Raw genomic sequence first — 23984 nt, forward strand, 5'->3', positions numbered from 1 at the left:
TGAGCCTCAGGAAAACGATAGCACTAACCAGATCTCAAGGACTGAGCTGAAATTTGGGGCCTTTCTTTTTATGATAAGATAGCTTCTAGTCTTTTTGTGTGAGTGCCTTTTAAGATGAGAGACTACAATCCCTATGCACACCAAGAAAAAAATTTTAACAAACCCCAGTGCTGCTGCTGCTGCTGCTGCTACTACTACTACTACTACTACTAATAATAATAATAATAATAATAATAATAATAATTGTTACCATCATCATATGGAAGTCTGTGTGAGAACCTAGTTAAATAAATAACTATGCAGATGGGTGTGCTGATAGCAGTTAAAGTAATGAGGAATGCTGTCATCTGAAACTGCTAAGGCCAGTAGACTCACCTGACCACAAACAGGTGAGGACCCAACAGTAACATAGAAATAGAACTCATACATGTTAACAAAGCCTGGCCAATAGCGGTAATAGGGGAGGTGAGGATAGAATAGGGCATAGGAAATGCAAGCAGGATGAGGAAGAGCAGCCAGTGCACAGGCTACAGACTCCATGACGCAGGTGCTCTCAACAGCTGCCCTGTCAGGTGCTGTGTGCCCCATTAATGTGGCCCGTGGGAGAAGCACCTGCACTGAAAAGGTGGAGGCGAAAGAGGTGGGGGTGTCAGGGAGGCTGGCAAGGAACCAAGTTTCTCTCCAATCAGGTTATTTTCATGACTTGAACAGGAAGTGCGATTTCCTTGTCTGAAGTGTGCACCGGGGCCATGAGAAGCAGAGGCTTGCCTTCTGCCACAGGCAGGGCACTCTCCAGGCTTCTGCACACACATGTTCTTCTATGTTTGTATGTCTGGTGTTCCCGGTTATTTCCCAGGACCCTCTCGCCCTCTGTTACCATGCCTTAGGTGGTAGTAAACTATTTTCTTTTGGCAACTTCCTTTCACACTTAAATTGTCACATTATTATTATTATTATTATTATTATTATTATTATTATTATTATTATTATTATTTTGGTGGTGGTGGTGTCTATCACTTTCTCCACAGAGAATGGACTTTATGAAGGCTAGCACTTAGCATAGTTGGTGTCTCATCAGCATTTTGACTGAAAGGAGAGATGAGACACACACACATGTACGCACACACACACACAGTGGGAGAGACAGAGATATAGAAACAGAGACAGAAAAGTACATGTGTGTGAGCATGCGTGCGTGCGCGCATGCGTGTGTGTCTGTGTATGAACATGTGTATAGGGCCAGAAGCAAAAGACAACTTTGTATATTATTTCTCCGTTCTTCACAGTCTTCCACCTTTTGGAGGGCAGGGTCTTTCACTGATCTGGAACTTGCCAGATAGGGTATGCTGGCTGCCAGTTAGCCAAGGGAACTTCCTGTCTCTTCCTTCCTAGTGCTGCAATTTGAAGCACCTAACACTATGCCTGATTTGTTTGTTTGTTTTTACATGGTTCAGGGGATCAAACTCATGTCCTTTTGTCTGCAAGGCAAGTACTCTATTAACTGAGCTACCGCCCCCCATTCCTACATGGAGTTTCGATGAACATATAAGCATTACATTTAAAATGATATTCTGAACTTGTACATGGTTATCATCCAGACTCACACTTGGCCAGCAGCTGGCTGAACAGCAACTGCACAGATGTTTACAGTTGTTCAGAGAGAGGAAAACTAAAGAAGAGGAAATAAAACCTTCCAGAACTCAAAGATCTTACTAGCTAAAGTAGGATCTGTCTCACTCTTTTAATAACAGTACTTTATGGCCATTTGAATTCTGTCCATTGTCACGATGAGAAATCCAGACTTCATCGTTCAGGCGCGACATTGCAGCCAGCCACCATTATACCATATTTACTTGCTGACTGTGTCCAAAAAAGGCACATTGTTAGTCACCCAGCAACACAAGGAAATCCCAAGTACTTTGTCATGAGACAAAGACTCATGTAGTGGGTGTTCTAGTGTACACAAACACGCAGCTGGATGAGTCAAATGATTAAGCTGACAATGATTGTTCTAGAAGTGGAATGGATATAGCAAAAATAGGCTTCTGGGAACTCGAGTCCTCAAACAGATTGAACATTTCTGGGGAAACATTCAGATTTCTATGATTTCTATATATCCATGTTTAGGCCTAACTGTTCAGGAAGCACCAGGCCAATGTTTTTTTCTTGTGTCCAGGTCATGAATTTGGTCTGCGAGGATGTTTTGCTGTGCTTAGAGTTGTGAGGTGCTTGAGTGTCTCTCCCATTGGCCTGGACTGTGTGGCCTTGTAGAGCCCCATCCATCTGCATCTGTGGAGTGTGGGGATGAAGGGCAGGCCCCAGAAGCAGCATCCTAGAGGACTTCCAGGACAGAGCGGGTACTGGAGGAAGTCAGCCTGTGGTTCTGTATAGAGAAGGCATGAGGTTAGAAAACCATGGAGTGCTGCCAAGAGAGAAGTTTGACTTGGATCGCAGGGAACCAGGCCCAGAGTTATCCCCACGCTAAGCGGTGAACAGATGGGCGTTTATCTAGTTTCTGTCCCTTGTAGGAAAACAAATGATGAGTTAAAGGAACAGAAGGACAGTTTTCAGTGGGGATTTTATTGTTAGGGGGGCATCTGCTTTCACGTATTTATAATAGAACCGCAGTGAACTGAAGCACAGGAGATGCCTGGAAAAGGTCTTGGTAAAGGATCTGACTAGGTGCATGAAGCTACACGCACAGTTCCCAATGTCTAGGGTGATGAGATAAAGCTCCACTTTACTGTGGCTGCTATTGCTGTTCCAGGGGCTCCTGCCTGCACAGAAGAGAACAGTAAACACACAAAGCAGGAAGGTGCCTCAACACAGAGATGGCAGTGCTTTTTTTTTTTTTTTTTTTTTTTTTAACTTTTGGACAAGTCCCACAATTGAGTAAGGGTGGAGGAATAAGGTTTGGCTTTATGGAGGAAAAAACTGACACTGTAAAATGGCGGCCTCCTAAGAGTGTGTGCCACACCATGTGTTCATCGTGATGCTACTTAAAGAAAAGAGTGTATCAGTTGTTCATAGAAAGAAAGAGTGGGGAAAAATCCAGTGAGATCTCTCCAACACTTATCACTGAACACTGGGGTTGTTTTCCCCCCTACTCATCTATATATTCAGGAAAAGCAAATTTGACCTTAGTGATAAGTAGCTAACAAGGGGCTGGGGAGATGGCTCCATGAATAAGCACACTGGCTGTTCCTCCAGAGGACCCAGGTCCAACTCCCAGCACCCACGTGGCAGCTAATAACTGTCTGAAACTCCAACTCCAGAGCATCCAGTCCCTTCTTCCGGCTTCTGAACCATACATTAACATGTGGTACACAGACATACATACAGGCAAAATACCAAACTCATAAAAATAAATAAATAAAAATTATAAACAAGAGATTTAAATCTCTTAAAACAAACATCACAAACTTGGCAATTTTGCTTCATTGTTACTAACTTCTAACTGAAGGAACAGGAGGCTTAGATAGCACAAAGCAATACATAATCAAATGTGTTGTGGACACTTGCTTGCTTCAGAAGCTGATTAAGGTCATGGAAAGGAGCTCATGTCAGAAAGTGAGTACTTCCTGAACAGATGCTTACACAGTACACAGACCCGGCATTGAGCCTGAGGCATCTAAATCGAACCAACCAATGCAAGTATTTGATACCTAATGTGTTGAGAGGCAGATGAGCCCTGGGGTGGTTGATGTTTCGGCAGAACTTTATTTATAAGGATTCAATTCCCTATTTCCCGTCACACTGAAGACCACTGTGAGGAAAACGGAGAATATGGGCTCACTAGCAGAGATTCTCCTCACTCTCCCTGCCCTTTCCCCTTCTCTGCGCACTGCACTGCAGAGGGGCAGCGGGAAGCTGGAGGTTACAGGTTTTGGACAATATTGACACAGTGGCTGTTAGACTCAAGATTTTGACGATCCAGCCATGAATGCCTTCATCTCCTCAGATCTGTATCTCGTTTCCTACCAGACAACACTCCCCTTGTCTCTACCTCCCTCAGGATGTCACTTTATCTTCCAAGTGTGAGCTCTTAGGACACAGAGTAGTATCTTAAGCTCCTATTGGTTGAACATCAATTCCTGGTACTTGTAGTTGGTCACAACAAAGCACTACATGTACAAGTTGCATATGTTCCATTCACCTGATGATTTCGAGTTGTAGATCCTGCTAGCTCTAATACCACTGGTGTCTGGCATTCTTCCCTGTGTGTACCCAGTGCTCTCTTATTGGATCTCTATAGGGAATCTTTTAACTTCCTTAGACTTCTGTACTCATTTTTGGTTTGATGAAGCAATAACAGTAGCAGCATTTCTCTTAATTTTGAGACTTCAACAGAAAAGTACTATAGAAAAGAAAGGGGCAATGAAAATCTTCTATAATCCAACCACTTCAATTCTTCTCACCTAGGCAAGGATTTTAAATGACTTAGGTTTGTCCATTTATATTTTAAATACTACTTGCCAACATTATTTTAAAACATTTAATATCCTGTATGGTTTTATGAACTACAGCTTTTAGTTTTGATGGTTGATGATATTTTACTATGTAGATAGACCACAGTGTTAGAATCCTTTAGTACACATGAACCCTTACATTGTTTCAGCTTCAAGCTAATAGAAATGACTATGGTTAACATTATTATTTGAATAGCTTTGCCTCCAGTTAATTATATAAATATATAGAAATATGTCACATAATTATTAACATTTTATCAATGCTAGTTTTATCTTCAGATAAACTACCATAATGTGTAATACAAGAAACTCACATAAGATGGTAACTGATGCTATTTTAGACAGCTTTATGAAGATGCCCATCTCATAAATTATCCCAGTTAAAACATATAATTTAGGTGTTCCATTATATTCACAATAATGTAATCTTCATCCCAATAATTGCAATAATGTAAAATAATTACAGTAATGTAAAGTTATCAATTTTAGAATATTTTGATACCCCCTCCAAACTATATTTATTTTCAATCATTCATTATGCCACACAATCTCCTCCAATGCTAGGTACCCATTTTGGACATTCCAACTAAATAGAATACATATGTATTATATATTACACATTACATATTATATATATGGTCTTTTGTGATAGGCATCTTTTACTCAGAATAATGTCCTCAAACATATTCCTCCTATAGACAAATGATATTCTGTTTTATGAATATCTCATATTTTGCTCATCCGTTCATAAGTAGATAGGCATTATTTTATTTTCACCTTTTAGCTGTTAGGAACCTTTTAACTTCTATGAACACTCACAGGCAAGGCCTTTGTGGAAACACATCTTCCTTTTTCTCCCGTGTAGTCACAGGATTAACTCCTAGGTCATGCTGTAACTCTGTATTTGCCCCTTTGTGGTCACACGCACATCAGCCCTTGTGGGTCTCTGACTCTGACATTTACCATTCCAGTGCATGTGTAGTAGCCTATCTCTACTGAGATCTATTAAGCATGTCACATGATTTTTAAAAATATATTTGATGTTACCTATGCGTTGAAAAAAATTTTACACGATATATTTTAAAGTTCAATATAATTAATAGATTGGGGCTAGAGAGATGCCTCAGTGGTTAAGAACACTGGCTGCTCTTCCAGGTTCAATTCCCAGCACCCACATGGCAGCTCACCACTGTCTATAAATCCCATTCCAAGGGATCCAACTCCCTCACATATGCAGGCAAAACACCAATGTACATAAAAAATAAATTATAATATATGTATATAATTAATAGATGACATGAACAAAGTGGAAAAAGAAACAATATTAATCAACCCATACACTGTATGCTAAATGTGGCATCAGAAATAAATGCAAGTTCATAAACACTACAGAAAAAAATTAAAACCAATGTTTGAATTATACTTTATAATTACATAGCACTTAGACATATTAACTCATTTACTCTGAATAATTATTATCTTAAGTGTCATCCAAAGACAATTTTTAAAAATATAAGATATTTATACATGTTCACTAAAGTTATATACTTATATTACATGTCAAGTCATTAAAATTCTTTTAATTTTGGATTTGTTTGTTTGTTTGTTTGTTTGTATTGAGATAGCGTGTCACTCTATAGTTCTGGCTGTTTTAGAACTCTCTATGTTGACCAGGCTGGCCTTAAACTCACAAAGATCTACTGCCTCTGAGTGCTGGATCAAACTTGTGTGCTACCACACTTGGCTAATGTTGGAAAAATTTAATGGATTGGAATACTAGTGTGTTGTCTGTATCTTCATTGTAACAGCAAGGTCAGCATATAATGTATTAAGGAATTTTAAATTTAGATTTCATAAATTTTAAAACAAAAAACTTGACAATATGTTATCATGATGCCTTATTGACTTGGGCATGTAGAAACCTATCTTGAACGTAGCCAGACATTAAAAATGAGAAGAGAGAGAAGGGTCTCCAGGGCGAGATGTTTTCTCTTGAAGTTATTTAGGACATATTTGTCCAAAAGTCTTCTTCTTAGTTCACTAAATGAGAAATTTGTGTTTTTGTTATAAAAGCATTACATGGCCATCATTAAAGAACCATGGAAATAATAAGGACAAAAAAATCTTGCCACCACCACAACCCTTAGAAATATTAGAAATTTAAGTTTCAGTTCAATGTTTTCACAAATCTTTTAAAAAGTCTCTGTACTTGATATATAGCTTTTAAAGCTCAATGTGTTACTTTAAAAAATCCTGTATTTGCAAATCTTTCACAAATGTTATTTAAATGTTATGAACTATAGAGATAATATATTTATTTACCAAGCTTGAAATTTGGCTTATTTATGAGTTGTCAGTGTTTTTGTTTGTTTGTTTGTTTGTTTTCTAATATTTGGGTGTGGTGTGGATTGAAGTGCCATGGCATGTGTGTGGCAATCAGTGACAACTTTGTAGAGTTGGTTCTCTTCCTGCCTTTGCATAGATTCTAGGGATCAAATTGAGGTCCTCAGGAAAGTGCCTTTGCTTGCTAAGCAATCTCCCTAGCCTCAGGAAATTAGTAGTGTCATAAACATCTTTTGCATAGGATGTTTGCCTCTTAGAAAACTTCTTTATGGTAAAATATTGCAGTCATAAGTATGGTGTTAGTTTGCTTCCCAGTATCTCTGTGTAGTTCTGGCCTAGAACTTCCTCTGTAGACCAGGCTGGCCTTGAACTCACAGAGATCCACTTGCCTCTGCTTCCCCAGTGCTGCGATTAAAGGTGTGTGTGCACCACCACTGCCCAGTTTGTTCTCTCTCTCCCTTTCCCCACCTCTCTCTCTCTCTCTCTCTCTCTCTCCTTGCTTTCTTTGAGACATGGCTGGCCCTCAATATTTCATCTACTTTCTTCTCCCTCCAGAGTGAATAGCCAGACTTTTTTGCTCCTTTTGGTTCCTTATCTACCACCCTTCCCCACCCCTATCCCTTCCAACCACCCAACACTAGGTGAGTGAGAAAGAAGGTTAGAGGGGAAAGGGGGCATAGATCTCTTTATACTGCTCCTTCCTGATTAAGGATGTCAAGTTCCTCCAGGCAAGTCCAGTCTTCACTGTCAGGATATCTCCAACCAGCAAACAGCAAACATCAGTCCAGCAAACTGCAACAGGAACTACCAGCAGCAGGCGGGGAGCAGCAGCAGCTGCCTCTCTGAAGACTCTGGCACTGATAAACCTCCTGCAGAGTCCCCATAATTCCAAACATAAGCTATCTGCAGCTGGCAAAAATTATACCTCTCCTAGAGCAAAACTGCTGCTATGGCCAATCTGGAGCAGCCCCATATCCCATACTGGGAGTAAAACAATAATATGTTTACATAATATAACTGAGTTTTTTAAGAAACCAAGACTCTTACTCCAAGAGTGTTAGGATTAAAGGTGTGTGCCACGACATCTGGCTGTTTCTCCCTGTTTATATTCAGTATACTTCCCACAAAGTAGTGATACATGTGTTAACTTATTGGTTAAACAAAAACAGTGGGAACTTTCTGGGTCCAATGCTGTAAGCATCTGGGGCTAGCTTAAACATGATGATTTCCTTCCTGCTTAGGACAGAGTGCCTGCATCACTGCTGTGTTACCAGCTTTGCACTCTGTATTTTAGCCTTTCCAAGTTTATTACTTCTGGACCTTTTCTTCCTTTATCTTGTGTATCTTTCATTACTACTACGTTGAATGGTCTCCACATTTGTCTTCTGTGTTGGAAAAATAGACATCACATATGGCTGTGCTTTCCTTGCACAGAAGTCCTACAGATTTTACTCATGTGTTAGAGCAAAGGCACTTTTAATTTTGTTGGTTATTTTGAGTTAATTTGTTACTAAACAGTATACCTATCTTCATTTCAGAATCTTGAGTCACAGATCAAGTGTAGGTCATTGCCATGTTGCTTGGAAATGGCCTGTAAATAGTAAAGTCGTAGCACATCTTCTAAATTGTGACATTTCCCCTTGGGTTTTGGTCCATCTTTAGTATCAGATTAGATGACTGTCTGTTCTGCTGACTGATTGATCATTAGAGGGATTCATATTGGGAGGCAAGCAGCAATCAATACTGTAGGCTTAGGTCACTGACAGGGGCCAAAGGCAATAATGTGTGAAATTTAGGATGAATTACTCTGTGGGTTTTGTCTAGGTTTACTTAGGCAAGGGAGTTGTTTAGACAAACATTGGCCTTTTAGAGGCTCTTTGAAGTGACCACCTAATGAATCAAGGGAAAGGGCCGTTAAACCCCTCTTGGTGAGAACATCAAAAGAAGAGTAGGATACGGTTACATGTCTCTGGAGCCCTCAGTTGACCTTTCCAGAGTGGGAGAGGAACCTCAATGATTGGGTAGTTCTTAGTTTATAGTGACTATTTTTATCCTTTCATTTCCCACCCCCTACTTTTTCTTTCCCCATCTTTATCTTCTCTAGCCCTAGCCTTGCTTCATTACTCAATAACATAGAGAATTACAGTGTAAATGTAATATCTTCTAATGGTAGAGACTCTTCCATCAATCTCCATATTATATTCTTATAATCTCATAATGTAATCCGTCCTATTTGGGGTTTATTTCCCATTTTCATGTGCTGCTATCTCCTTTCTCTGCTCACAGGAGTGAGAGATGGGTAGAGGAGTCACACCTGCTAATTCACTGTGTCTTTTCTTGTTGCATGTTTTTTTCTCTTCTTGAAAACCTTTGCTGGAGTAACAAGTTGAGTTTCATATATTTTCTGATTTCTTGTTAAGCTCACAGGATACCTTTGATAAAGGCGTGCCAATAAACGAGCAGGCAAAAACCAGAGACATAGAGGTTAGTCAAGGAAGGTTCCAAATCATGGTGCACATTCTGTCACACTTCCCTCCTGGGCCAAGAAAGGCATAACTAATAAAGCACAAAACCCTCCCATGAAAGCCATCTAAGCCCCTGGCAATATTGTCTTCTACCATTCTTTCTCAACAACATGGCGCCCAACCTGAGCCCCTTTTTCTCTTCTTGCTTCATCTGTAACACAGTTCTGGACTTCAAGAGTTGACTGAAAAAAATAAAAAAGAAATATCTGGACTATATTATATGAGCATTTGCCTTTACTTTGTCTTTAAAATAGGGCCACCACAATGCTGTCTATAGAGAAGGAAGTAGGTCTGATGTCTTGCTTTGCTATAGCTAAACTTGACGCGCTTCAGCCATACAGGAAATACATGCTATGAATAAAACAGAGAGAAAATGTGTAAGGAAGGCAGAATTCTTCTGGAAAGATATTTACACAGATTACCTGAATGGCCCAGAGAAATATGCCAAATGGCAAGGTAAACAATATACTTCTGAGGTTTTGTTTTATAGACTCCTGTAGATAGTAAAGTTTTCTAAGCCACAGAAGTATTACCTAACTTATGTGTTATTTAAAGCTCAGTACTGCCTGCTGCAGATATGCACAGGGTCTTGAAACACTGTGTGGGTAAGCAAGACTACTGTATTTCCATTGTGTAGCCGTTTTAGGGTTTTGATTCATGACCCTAATTGTCTTAATTAAAACATGAACTTATAGCCAGGCACAGTAGTGCACGCTTGTAATCCCACTACTTTGGGAGTCAGAGGCAGGCCGATTACTGGGAGTTTGAGGCCAGCCTGGTCTACAAAAAGCAAGTCCAGGATAGGCAAGGGTACACAAAGAAGCTCTATCTCAATAAAAAACAAACAAACAAACAAAAAATACCATACATTTATTTATAGGCTACTGTAGCTGTGAAGCAAAGACAAATTGAACAGCTGAGCCCTAAGCCAGGAATCTTCTAGGACACCACTAAGAAAAAAAGAAAAAGTGGATATTTCCTACTATTTTCAAGACTCACACCAGTGGTTGTTTCTTCCACTTTCTTGGATACAATTTGATGGAGAGAAAAACTTGTTAGCATTAGCTGGGGGTTCTCTGGCCCCTGTTGGTAAGTGATCCCTGAGAAGTCTAGCTGTTGAAGAAATGGCCACTGGAGCTTGCCTTTACATGCCGTGAGCAGCTTGTTTCCTGAGTTCAGTCTCTTGTGCAGCACTCATAGCTTTTCTCATTGCATGCAGATCCATTATCTTACTTTGCAACTAACTTATGAATACATCCCCTAATTTCAGCCAGCCTATCCCCCTAAAGTGAAAATAGGGGAAAGAAAAATAAACTAGTATTTTTTGAAGCAGAAAACAGGAAATAATATTTATCTGTAGCTAGGAGAATATACAGATAGAGTTATGATTCCTTCTAGTAATTACATGCTTTTGGCTTTTGAGTTTTTGTTGTTGTTTTGTTTTGTTTTTTGGTACATTGGATCTTTCCTCAGTGATCACTCTTGCGAACAGCATTTCAGTTGATCTGGGTTTCTTTGGGTGGCACCACTGTTTAGTACTGAGGTCTGGACCTGTGGCACTCTAGCCCAGAGAGCACAGTGGTCTGCAAACTTCTCCTTCTGACTCCGCTTGTGTCCCACCTAATCCCCACTGATTCCACAGTTGCTAGCTGTTACAACCTACTTGGGTTTGACTGACCTTTCCCCATCAGGCAGTACTGAAAATGACCCACAGAAAATCTGAGGATGACTCCAGCTCCCCTGATCAGTGGGGACATGTTACTTAAACAGACTTCTGTCTAGTAATCATTTGAGACTGTGGGAATTACTTGTGGTGAGTGTGTGAAGGCTTCAGTGAATGTGTGTTGTTGGTATGGGCATGACCATGCCTGGACCAAAAGGCGTCAGACTCATGAGAAAATGTCAAAGCCTTCTCTGGGCTAGGCGCAGGCAAGTGACAAAGCTTCTCTCTTGGCCCCAAGTACAAATATTGATAATGTGTGCAGAAAATGTCTGCCATAGCTTTCTCCTTGTGAATATATATATTCGCATATATGTATGTGTTATGTATACATGTGTATGGGCTGGTGCTCTCGCTGCCCGTGTGTGTGTGTGTGTGTGTGTGTGTGTGTGTGTGTGTGTGTGTGTGTACAATGGATGTCGTCCTTGATCACTTAACTTTAGACTCAGTTAGACAGAGTCTCTTACTGAACCTGGAGTTCAACCATGTGGTTAAGCTGGCTATCCTATCCAGTAAGCTACAGGGATCTGACTGTATCTGCCCCACTGCTCACTACTGCAGTCATAGATGCGTGCTGTTGCAGCCATCATTTTATCCAGGCCCTGGAGATTGGAACCTATGTTCACATACTTATATAGCAGGCATTTTACACACTGAGCTGTCTCCTCAACTTCTTCATTGCTTTTTCTTTTAAGGGTACAAATATTGAGACTCAAATTTGCATTGTTTTAAAAATAGACATGATTTAACCATTTTTGTTGCAAAGAAATAGTGTCAGCTCTCTTTAGCAAAGTAACACTTTTACTATTTTATATCAAATTATCCAATTTTTCCTTTACTATTTTATCCCTTTCAGTAATACACGCTGTCCTCGATTCTGTGGCAAATTCCAGAACTATTTTAGGATTAAATTAGCTGGAAGACATTGCTGCAGGAATAGCTTCATGTTGCCAGTTGCCCTAGCAATGTGTTCTTATTTCCTTTGCCAATTGGTTTGAGCAATCCTGAGTCCTCTGAAAAGTCATCTCATCTAACTTCCATGGGCGTGAGCAGGCCTGTGGCTTCTCCCTGGAATTGAGTGCATTCCCTCCACCCCCATGTATGTGTTTTCATTTCAAATGAAGGAAGGTAGCATCAATTTCCTGCTTTACTTGTGTAAAGTGTATGTCCACATTAAAAGCCTGGCTCCTGATACACGTGTCACTACAATGCACATCAGTCCAGAACTTCTCTTTTGTTATACTGAGGCATTACTGCCAATCTTTACTAATTTATGATTTCTCAGAAACCCTAGGCTGAAAGATTCCTGTTTTACTATTCAGTGAAATTTTCACAGGGAACATTTATCATGAATTTGAGTACATTGATAAGTCCTTTTTGCCAAGAAAGATATTCAGTTCTATTCTTAGTATAGGTTTAACTCAATTTATGGATCTGCTGCTTTCATAAAAATTTGGCTTCTGGAATTAATTTTCTTTTAGTAAATTGATTTTTCTACTGACATGCAATTTAAATCAGAGCTGTGTTTTCTGGTGCTATAATAGCCTTAAGACATAGCAAAATCACACTGATGATTGCAACAGTCCCCTTGGGGGGTGTCAAGTATTGGTGTGATGCTAAACACAAGCTAGTTAATTAAAAATGATTAGAACTAAGTTCATGTTTGACCAAATGAATTCAAGGTGTAATGAAAAGAAACTGTGGTACTTTAGCTGACTAAAACATGCTCAAAGATGCTATATCCTGTAATATTCTCCTACACAAAAATCTCTTTGCTTTTGATATATTTTGTTTTCTGACCATAGTATACATTGCAGGGAGCATCAGAAACAATAAAAATACTTAAAAGCAAGTGAAATGAATTTGAGAACCATTCATTTGAACTTGGATGCAGACTTCTTATACCTATGTATTCCAGAAGGAAAAAAAGCATCTTATTAGTCTCCCTGTTAGTTGAAGATGTGCCCTAAGCCTTGAGGGAACTGAAGAAATCTGTGCCAACATCAGAGATTGGGAAGGCAGAGAGACGGTGATTCATTCTTAGCACTTTGCCACTGGAATTCCTTTTGGGTTAGTCAGAACACTAGGTGGCTTTTGGAGAACAGCTAGCCCATTGTAAGCTCAGTTGCACAGGGATTCCAATTGTAGCTGCTATTCAGATATGGTATTGCTACCAAATATGTCTGGAGTTCCCTGGGCCCGTGCCTGTATTGATCTTAAAAATATTTCTCTTTCATTCCAATTGAATCGTTTCCATCTGGGAAAGATAGCTGTGTGCTTCTTTAAGTCATTGCCTTATTTCAGGCTGTGTCAGATCTTCCTGTTCTCTGTCAGGATAGAAGATGGGGGTTTGATCATTTTCATAGCTCACAGGGGAATAGATGGGGCAGTTACATTCCTGGTATTATTCTAGATAAGTTCGGTGACTATCAGATAGCAAGGGCCTATGTGCATTAGCAAATAGGAGCTTGTTAGAGGGCAGGAAACAGACACCATTGCCAACGCCAATAGCATTTGTCAGAGTTCCTGGAGGAAAGTTGGAGGGTAGGGTCAGTGAGTCCAAACTGAAGATAATCTTAGAAGTTGGGTATGAACTGAATATCCTAGTTAGGAAAATGAACACTAGTTTATGAGTTCGTAGGAACTAACATGAGTGAGCAGCCCTTAAGAAGACTCTCAGGCTTGAAGGGGACACAAGTTTCCAGTGTTAACAACCGACAAGAACTGGTAGAATGGAAGAGGAGGACGCAGTGGGAGCTGTGACTGTGGAAGAAAGCAGTCTCCAAGATCGTGGAGCAGTAGTCATGGGGTGACACAGCCTCTTTCTCCTTTTGTTTTCTAGCTTCTTGCTTTCGGTGTTAGAAGTTCTAGGCTAACTGGTAGCCATTGGCTGGTCTGGACCATGTCAGGTCAGGGAAGGAAAAAACTAACTGGACTGATAACGTTTGTAAAGTTGCTGGCCTGGAACTTCACTCTAGAGTGAGCTGGGGTGGCTGGCTTCCCAAGAACCTCTAATGCATTCAATGGTCTTGTTTCTTCAAGAGCAGAGTTTAACACATGGCTGACCAAGAGACTGAAAGTATCCTGGGAGCACAGTAAGAGAGGAAGCCAAGGCTTCAATCGCAGTGTTCAGGAAGCATATGGTCTTTTCTGTGTTAATGGCATGTCCACTGTGTCCAATATTCCCCTAGTCTAAAGCAAATTGCTGTTAAGCAGTGTGGGGGAGAGCCATTCAGTATTGAGCAGGTCTATACATTTCCCTTCATTTCTACATAAACTGTTACCCTGAGATCTAATTTTTCTTGTGATCTTTTTTTTTTTTTAACATAAGGTAAAGTGTGCTGTCTAATTCTCAAACATTTGGGGATGCAGTATATATGTGTCTGAAAAGTGTCTGTATTTTTCTATTATTGAATGGCATATTTTATAATTATTAGATAAAAATCTACTACTTCATTATGTATATTGACTTTCAGTATTGTTTTTGAGATGGGGGCCCCACGATGTAGCCCAGGCTGTCCTGAGCTTAGATGACTTGAACTCATGCTGATCTTCCTGTTACAGCTTCCTGGGTGTTGGAATTACAGGCATGAGCCCCCATTCCTGACTTTTCCATTGGTTTTCTGTCAATTTTTTGGTGGCAATTTAATAAGAGAGTAATAATAACTATATCTCTATATAATTTTGAATTTGTACATTACCCTATTCATTTCTGGCAGCTTTGTTTCATGTACTTTCAAGTGCTTTTTTAGGTACAAGCAATAAAAATTAAGGATTGTTATAACTTGTTAATGAAGTGACTCTTTGTCATGCCATTTCTCTCTTTGCCATTCCTTGTAATTTCACTGAAGTGCTGTTTATACTCTCTGTCTTCTACCTTTTTACTTCTGACTGGAGGTTTGTATTAGTGTCCTATCTTTTCCTATTGCTTTTATAGAAGATCTTTTATCAGTGTTCTTGGCAATCCCATTTATTATTGTTGTTGTTTTATTATTATTATTATTTGGTTTCTCGAGGCAGGGTTTCTCTGTGTAGCCTTGGCTATCCTGGACTAGCTTTATAGACCAGGCTGGCCTTGAAATCACAGCGATCGGCCTGCCTCTGCCTCCCAGAGTGCTGAGATTACAGGAGTGCTGCAATTTTATTTATTACTGATATATTGTGTTTCTCTTGTTTGTGGTTAGTTGAGCTGTTTTAATCCATGGTTTTATAACCTTCTTCAGACTTGAAAAATTAATGCTAAAATCCCTTTAAGTATTTTCTGCTCAATCTCTCTGCTCCTACTTCTATGCATGCTAGAATGTTTAAAGTGTTGGATGAGTTGCCAGGGCTCACTTTGTTTTTCCTTTGCAATCCAGAAATGAGATTTCTTTGGCAGAAACTGTGAGCAGTCGTGTGGCTCACCTCACACGTTTCTACTCTCCCAAGGATTACCCTACTGCTTTCCATTGCACAGCTAAACATAATCATCTCCCGTGGTTGGCTTAGCTGTGTATGGCAGGAGGTTAACCCTGCACAATGGGCTCTAAATTCAGTTCTACTACTTCCTGTTCCACCCTGAGCAAGACTAACTTCCTCTGTCACTATTCTTCCACCTTTAAAGCAGGGAGACTTGCGCCTAAACTTTCAGGATCCTTGGGAAGATTTTTATCCAGTCCTGTGTAATGTATATAAAGTTTATATAAATCCCTTATATCAGACAATACTCACCCTTAGAACAATTGATTTGTTGGGAGCCTCAGGCATGATAGCCGGCACAGTGTGAAGAGATGTTAAAAAAAATTTGGTTTCCAAGACACTTTGGCATAGGGTGTTGATTTGAGAAACTGGGAGTTTTGCTGTGGAGTTTGGAGCACTGGGAACTCAAGGCATTAGCCATGCTTCTCTGGCTAGAAGAACAAAGGTTGTTTCCAGGCAGCCTGACTTGCCTTATAACCCCAGTGCTGCTTACAAAACTCAGTGGAAGTAACTAGCCAAACACCTGGCATGGCGTTAAGGTTAAGGCCAAAACCTACTCCTAAAACTATTGCTTTCAGAATTTTGTATCAGAAAAATCTATATTAGACCCAAAGGGCCAGTCTTTCTCTTTCTTTTGGTAACAATAATAAAATAATGGAATGCACTTTCATACCTTCTTTTACTTCATGCTAAGAGCCATATTTTAATGTGCATCCCTGAAATGTTACCATGGACACTAGCTGTTTATGTTCTCAGTTCCATGAATCTCAAAATCATTTCCAAAAGAGTTTTACATTTTTCATTCATATGTATGTTTTATAAGCCAATGCTTAGTACTTCACAGTTTTTCCTTTATCATCTCGCTTTCAATCATTACATGTCTTTTTAAACCCAGCCTTCCTACTGTGCAGCCATCCACATAATAATTGGACTAATATTACAAGAAAAGAAAGAAAATACTATTTGGTTTTACTTTTGGTGACTAAAAGTGTGTGCTTTCTGTGGTGTTGGCTTTGCTTCAGAATGTTTTTAGTAAGTATATTCCTTAAACCAACATACCCAGTTTTTGGATAACTTAGACATTTGAAGTACCAACATCTGTTTTCTTGAGCATCTACTGTCTGAGACCTGTCTCAGGACGCCTACAACTTTCTGAACATGTTTTATTTTACACCAGATCTTATCCAGATGACTCTACCCCTAGTCTTTACCTATTCTTAGCATCATTTGTGCTGCTTTAAATGTGTGACCCTTAGAATATTCAGTGTAATTACATTTGTAAATGCTTTTCCTTATTTGCCAGTCCATATACCTCCCAGGAAAAGGCCATTTTGAGAAGGTTAATGTAAATATCATCACAGTGTATATTGATAGATCTCTTTAAAGTGCAATTTCATTGGAAGCTATGCCTATAAATAGGGTTAATGATTCAAGTATCATGTATTTGACCTTCATCGAAGAAATGTCTTCCTGTCTCCATGCAGACCCCTGAGGATCTATTGTTTTCAGAGCCTATCAGCCACTTGCCTGACAAAGCTATTGCATCAGATGATATGATTTCTATTTTGGGAGCTTGAAGAGACTTGGGATCTACTTTACTGGAGTGCTTCTATAAACTCTTATGAGCTCAATTATTCTTTTTAACTGCTTTGATAAAAAGTTCCCCTTCATTCACATGAGTGTACCTCCATTGCATGTATTAATTTATTAAACCAGGACTTATTTGCACACTTCACACAATTCATACACCCACAGCCTAGCAAGTTTCCCCGGAGAAAATAATTTGGATTCCAGTTCCTTACCAGGCTTATCCTTATTATCTGACTTTTATTGGTGAGGAAATAATGACGTGAGGGTGTTCTGTAGCTTCAAAGTTAGCAATTAGTTTTAGAGGCTCACCTGCCAAAACCTGGGCTCCTAGCCACTCACACCATCTTCTGTGCTCTGTGAATTGGTAGCATTCCCATCTGTGGACTGGCAATAAATAATGTCCTTCTCTAAGCAGCATGGGAGATGTTTGAGAACCTGGATTTTTATTCAAACTTTGCCACTAAGTAAAAGTAAGAGTGCTGGAAATACTGAAATCCTCTAAGGCTTGGTTCCCTCAGCTGTAGAATGGGTGTGTAGACAGGGAGACGGAGAAGAACCCTTTCTACTTTAGTGTTCCATTTAGTTTGATGTTAGGTATCATTTTGAACATTCAAACATTTCATCCATTTGATAGCTGTGAGCCTTCCCTTGTAGAGACTCAAACTGCTGAAGCCCACCTCCCAGTTCTTCCTACCACCTGATCTACCATCAGCCTTCCTCTCCTTAGACACACACACCTTCCTCCTGAGGCTATCCATCTCAGGTGGTGAGAACCTGGCGGTCCTTGCTCGTGTTTCTTCCGGGATGGATTGACAAGATCTCGTTTTTTTTCCCTCAGAATTCTACCCACACTGTTAGTTTTGTTACGTGCTATCATTTACCACCATGATAATGGGAGTTGAGGCATGACACTAGAGCATGGACTCTGACTGAAACTAGCCATGAGACTATCCTTTTTACCAGAGATGTGGGTCGGGGTGTGAATAATTGTGTACAGAGCTGTGCACTATCACATTGCCCATACTCATTCAGCCAGACCAGGTTTCATGGCCACATCTAACATGTGTGTGATTATACAAAACTGACTCTCACAGGAGTCACAGAGACAAGAGTAAGATTCTGAGTCCATGCTGACAAAGCAGGGAGGGAGCAGAGAATTGAAACAGCAACCCTTGTTTCACAGGCAGAAAGACTGACTGCATCTGGGGAAGGTGGATTTTGAATACTGCCTCCATTGTAAATGGCACATTACCTTTTCCTTCTGTCTGCTTCCACTGTTTTGATTGCTGACAGCTTCCCCCAGGCTGATGTTGTAGGGTAGCGTCAGCAAAGTGCAGCTCATCATTTCAATGGTTGGGAAAAGCACAGACGTTCAAAGGTAAGCCATCTTACCCTTTGTGTATCTGTGCTGTATGTCCTATTAACCATGATCACCTGTCAAATTAACCTCTGCGTGTATCTGTGACCAATCAAAGGGCTGATGTGCTTTTGAGAAACAAAACAACTAATAAATATTTAATAAAATTAGGCTTATAATGTGCACATTAAAGGAAAGACATTTGATTAAATTGATGACTTTCAGTGTTTCAGAAATGTAAATCTAACACCTTGAAAATCTGTTTGTATTAAAATTTAAGTGACAGTTGACTGGTCTGACAAATTTACTTGTTTCAAGTTAGGATGTTTGTTTGTTTGTTTTTTGTTTTTGCTTTTTTGTTTACTCAGTTGAAAAGAATAATACAGACATGCCCTGTTTCAATAAATATAGACAAGTAAGTTATTTTACAAGCCATTTGTACTTACATTATTAAACCTCTTAATTCAGAAGTTACTTTATACATTTGTTATCTATTCATTTTTCCTGGAAAGTTGAATTTGTCCTCTATACTTAGTTTGTCAAACTTCTGAGATAATATCCCATGTAGCCTGTATCTGCCTGTGGTCCTCTCCTGTCCTAGTAATCCTTGTCAAAATTATCATGTGCCATGGTTTATCTTGCATGTTTTCTTTGTAGCTTATTGTCTGGTTAGATAATAGGCATCATAAATTGGCTCTTTAAAATAAGCATCAACTCCAGAATTAATTTTAATGTTTCTGCTTAAGCTTTCTGTTGTTTTTCCTTTGTATAAAGAGTCAACTGGATTTCATGCCTCACCTCATTAATGTGGTGTTGGCTAGACACTGCAGGTGTGTGAGTGTGTTTGCATGTTTGCGCACATGCACATGTATACACATGTCTTTTTTTCTGGGAACACCAAGCCTTTGCTATTGTGTGAATTCACCAAGCCTTTCACACCACTATTCATACTGTAATGATAAATGTAGTCTCACCAGACAATATGCCTCTGATAAAATGACTGTCTTACCTGGGGTGCTGTACAATGTATTTTGTGGCATATGTCATGTGTTATATAGTTATATTAATCCATATAACCTTTACCCAAAACCAGCATTCCCCCTCCACAGCCAAATGAAGAGTGCAGGGACCTAAGTGAGGGGCCTAGTTAGTAAGTACCTACTCAGGAAGTGAGACGCTGTCTTTCTAGCACTCCACTGCTTCACAAGGATGTGTTTCCTCCTTTCTTAACAGCAGGGACAGAAATGGTCTAGGAGAGGGCTGAGCCATCCCACAGCCACTGGAGCTACATGAGTTTCAGGTCATCACAGTGATGACTTCCTTTCAGGTTTGTCTGTGGAAATGCTTCGAGGTTCTTTTAGGCACTAGCGCACCCCCACCCACCTGCCCAGAACAGGAATTAGGGACACTGCACAGGGTACAACTCCATAAGTCAAAACACAGGTGAGGGAACCTCAGTTGGACAGAAACTCCTCTTGAGGCATTGTGTCCTTATGGAGAAACTGCCTGAGCTCGCTTTCTAGACACCCTACATTTGGCAGAGATGACAATGGATGCCTGATGTCCTGGACTCTGCTTTTTCTTGGTGGCTAAAAGTGTGTTTTGAACAGCCTTCAATGGGCAGCTATGGAAACACTGTGACCTCTATCCCTGTCACTTGGTAGGGTGATTAAAACTCAACGAAGCGAACTGAGCAAGCAAACAGAAATCAAAACCTCAGGTGTTCTCAACTTCTCTGACTCTTCAAATGCTACTTCCACGTAAGAGAAGCATCCAGCCTCACAGCCCTTTGTTCACCGAGTTATTCTCAGCTTGGGTTCCCTGTGAGTCAGGTTTTCAGCATGGCAGAGGCCGTCCGCTGGCTTTGGATCGCCGCCAGAGCTCCTCTCTTACAGGGATTATGTATAATAAACACCCTATCACATATCCAGTGATCCGTCTTGCAAAAAGACACCATCGAGCCTAAGTCTCTTCTGTCTACCTGGCTGCTTCAGGTTGTGCTGAGGTTGCTTACCAGGGATTCACAGAGGACCAGGAATTCGAGTACCTCGAGAGGCTTGTCTGTCACTGATCTAATCTAGTATTTTCCAAACTGCATTCCAGTGGAACACTAATAGCTCACAATGTATTTGGCTCAGCAGACGTCTCTTTAAATGGATCCCATGACCAAATAATAAGCTTGGGGAAATACCATTTGATAGTTGGGGGATGGGTGCTCATTTTTTTTCTTCAACCAAGGGACATTTCAAGTTCTTCAGTAAGCTGACATAAAGTATGATGCACCAAGGGACAGGGCATGTGGCTGTTTTTGAGCATGACATCCTTTTATCTTAGAACATGTGTTGTCATCTCAAGAATACCAGGCAGAGGCCCCGTACATAGTTTCTAGGAGCCTCTAGTGCTCAGCTGCCTTCCAGCCATTGCTTTGACTGTTACTTACTTTCTCTGTGCTTTACTGTCCTCCCCCCCCCCCCCCCGGCCCCAGGAACTCTGCTGTTTCCCAACTCTACATTATGTTAAAATTTGAATAGAGCCATACTGTCACCCTGACATAGTTTAGGTAAGAGTTTAGCTGACTATTCTGGAGATGACAAATTCAGTCCCAAATGAATTACTCCTGCAGCATTCCCTCATTGTCAAACTCACACATGCTAGTGTGCACCATACAAGACGCTTCCATCCCTAGAAATAAGACACAGGTTCAGCCCCACAAGAACAAATACATTAGTGCCTGTAGAGGAATGGTAATTCAGAACACGGCTGCTCTGGCAAGAGATCACTTCCAAATACCTTCTAGGTCTATATGATCTGGCTGGAATACAAATACGCCTTTAATCCAGGAGAGAGAGGCAAGCAGATCTAAGTTCAAGGCTAGCCTGGTTTAGAGCAAGTATCAGGTTAAGAAAAGCTTAGGCATGGTGGTACATGGCTTTAATCCCAAACAATGAAGGTAAAGTTAGTTTGTAGAAGGAAACACTTATGTTTGAAAGTGATGTTTAATTGAGTAGCACAAAGAATGATGGATCAGTCAAAATTTGACAGAATAGGATATGACCAAATCTCATGAAAAGAGAAAGGGAAGGTATTTTTAGGGGGCAATGCAGAGAGAGAGAGAGAGAGAGGGAGAGAGAGAGAGAGAGAGAAAGAAAGAGAGAGAGACAGACAGACAGACAGACAGAGCAGTTTTGCCAAGACAGAGCTACAGAGACAGTTTGAAGAGAAAACAAGCTAGATAAAGAAGGAGCCAGAAAATGAGAAGGAGCCAGGAGACTAGAGCAGCTTGCTGGAGTTAGTTTGAGGCCAAGCAGAGCCATTCAGAGGCCAAGAGAGAAGCCAGATTGAGTAAGTCAGCTGCTGGCAGAGTCTGAGCCAGAAGAGCTGAGTTGAACCAGCCAGCCCAGAGCTCAGTAAAAACAAGAAAGGGCGAGCTTATTAAGCAGTAAGTCTCAGAGGCTGAAAACATTCTAGTCCTAGGTTAGATTGTAAGAGGGCTAAGAAGCTTCCAGGACTAGGCCAATTTTAGCAGACAGAGTCATTAAGCATCCGAGAAAACAACTGAAACAGGTGAAAAAAAGTTGCTTTGGCAAATGCCTTGGCTTGAGTAACACCATGGAGTGTTAGAGTGAAAACTCCTGCCTGTATTCCCAGGCTTCTCCTCTGATTCTATTGTGCATGGCAGAAATCACTTACCCTGGACTGGCAAGCAGGTCTTAGGAGCATAGGAAAGAGCTTTCGATGATGAGGGCAAAGAGCCCCAAAAAGCAACTGGGAAAAGCCCTTTCCAAGGACAACAAACTCTACAAGTATAAACTAGAAAGTGAAGCCAGAACAGGAACAGTGCCTTGTAGAATCTCCAAACTTGCTGACCACACTGTATTTCATCTTTCTGCTGTGTCATTTGACACTGTTCCCTGTGTTCACTTAGGTATCGCCTCTGAAGGCTTTCCCTGTGACAGCTTCAATGAGCCGACAGCTAAAGACCCTCCCTATAAGGATGGAGGTGCTTGGGTCCTGGGTTACAGAGCCGGACCACCTTGTCCATTTCTGATCCACGAAGAAAAAGAAAAGTCAAGCAGAAGTGAATTGTACTTGGATCTCAACGTAAGTAGGAATCTCCGTGCTTATCCCGTGGTTCTTTGTGGTCCTGCAGAGGCTCATTTAATATGTACAAAATGTAAATTGTATATGTAAAGTTGCTGAAGTTGTATTCTGTATGTGGATCATTGTTTTAAAAAAAATCAATGAGCTACAGCAAACCAAGACAAAATCTGTGCACCAGAAGGTGACAGTCTATAGTTTCTTTCCAGAGTACTCTGTCTCATTATCTCCAATGCCTAAACCTCCCTGTGGGAAGAAAACAATTTGCCGCAAGTCACTTAATATCACTGTACTGAAAATTTATGAATAACATATGCTAGCTGACAGATATGCTCTGCGTTTTCCAGTGAAACCCAAGTCACCTGTCTTCACTGCACACCTATAAACCTTTCTTTCTCTCCAGCTGCTCAAATAACAGCCCAACAAGTTGGTGGGAAACCTGCCAAATACAGGGTGACCCATTTAAAAACATAGGCTTCTCCGGTCTCATTCATTCACACAGCCACTGATACAGAAGCATTGAGTCCCCAATACAAAGCAGGAGGCAGGCTTAGCCACTTCCAGTTTTTGATGACCTGATAGAGTTGACCAAACCATTCCATTTCTCACTGCCCTCTTTCTCCACAGTTCCCTGTGGTTTTTTTCTGTTTTGTCTTTATTTTGATGCCTGTTTACAATCTCTTGTCCTCTGCTTTATTATATTTTAATCCGAAACTACATGTTCGGTGAGTATGAGGTAGGCCTATGATCATCTAGGTAATTTTATGGGTTTTCATAGGCATGTGTTAGCTCTGTCAGTTTTAGATGGGTAGTAACCATTGAGTAAAACTTGATTTTTTTTCATAACCATTCAATAATAGTCACTGTAGTCATTTCAGAAAAATATTTGATATTCATTGTTTTTTGGCTCTCTTGGAACTCACTCTGTAGACCAGGTTGGCCTCAAATTCAGAGATCTACCTACCTCTGCCTCCCAAGTGCTGGGGTTAAAGGCGTGCGCCTCCACCACCTAGCGTGACATTCGTTTTCATAAAAAGAGATTTGAAGGTTTGGAGAACTGTCTCAGTGGTTAAGAGTGCTGCCTGCTCTTGCAAAGGGCCTGGGTTTACATCCTACTGTACCCACATGGCAGCTACAACAACCTAACTCCAGTTCCAGAGAATCTAACAATCTGGCCTCCACAGGTATGAGGAGCAATGAGAGAGACAGAGAGAGAGAGAGAGAGAGAGAGAGAGAGAGAGAGAGAGAGAGAGAGAGAGAGAGAGAGAGAGAGAGAGAATAGAGTTGAAAGGGAACAAACAAACTGACAGTTGATTGGGTCCTTACTTGCAAAGTCAAAGCTGGGATGCACACTAAGAGCAACAGTGACATCTATTGGTGAGCTATTTTAAGCTGCAAGGGCTACAGATTGTAGACTGGAAACA

At 40.5% G+C, this 23984-nt stretch overlaps 1 protein-coding gene across 1 annotated transcript in view; it reads left to right on the forward strand.

Moving 5' to 3' along the window:
• Positions 1 to 23984, forward strand: part of Fmn1 (formin 1) — a 295331-nt gene that overhangs the window by 2869 nt on the left and 268478 nt on the right. Inside the window, exon 2 of the mRNA XM_051144337.1 lies at positions 22388 to 22563. Coding sequence (XP_051000294.1) covers positions 22388 to 22563 — 176 coding nt within the window. The remainder of the gene's footprint in view (positions 1 to 22387; positions 22564 to 23984) is intronic.

This window comes from Acomys russatus, chromosome 4 (genome assembly GCF_903995435.1).
Source record: "Acomys russatus chromosome 4, mAcoRus1.1, whole genome shotgun sequence".
NCBI lineage: Eukaryota > Metazoa > Chordata > Mammalia > Rodentia > Muridae > Acomys > Acomys russatus.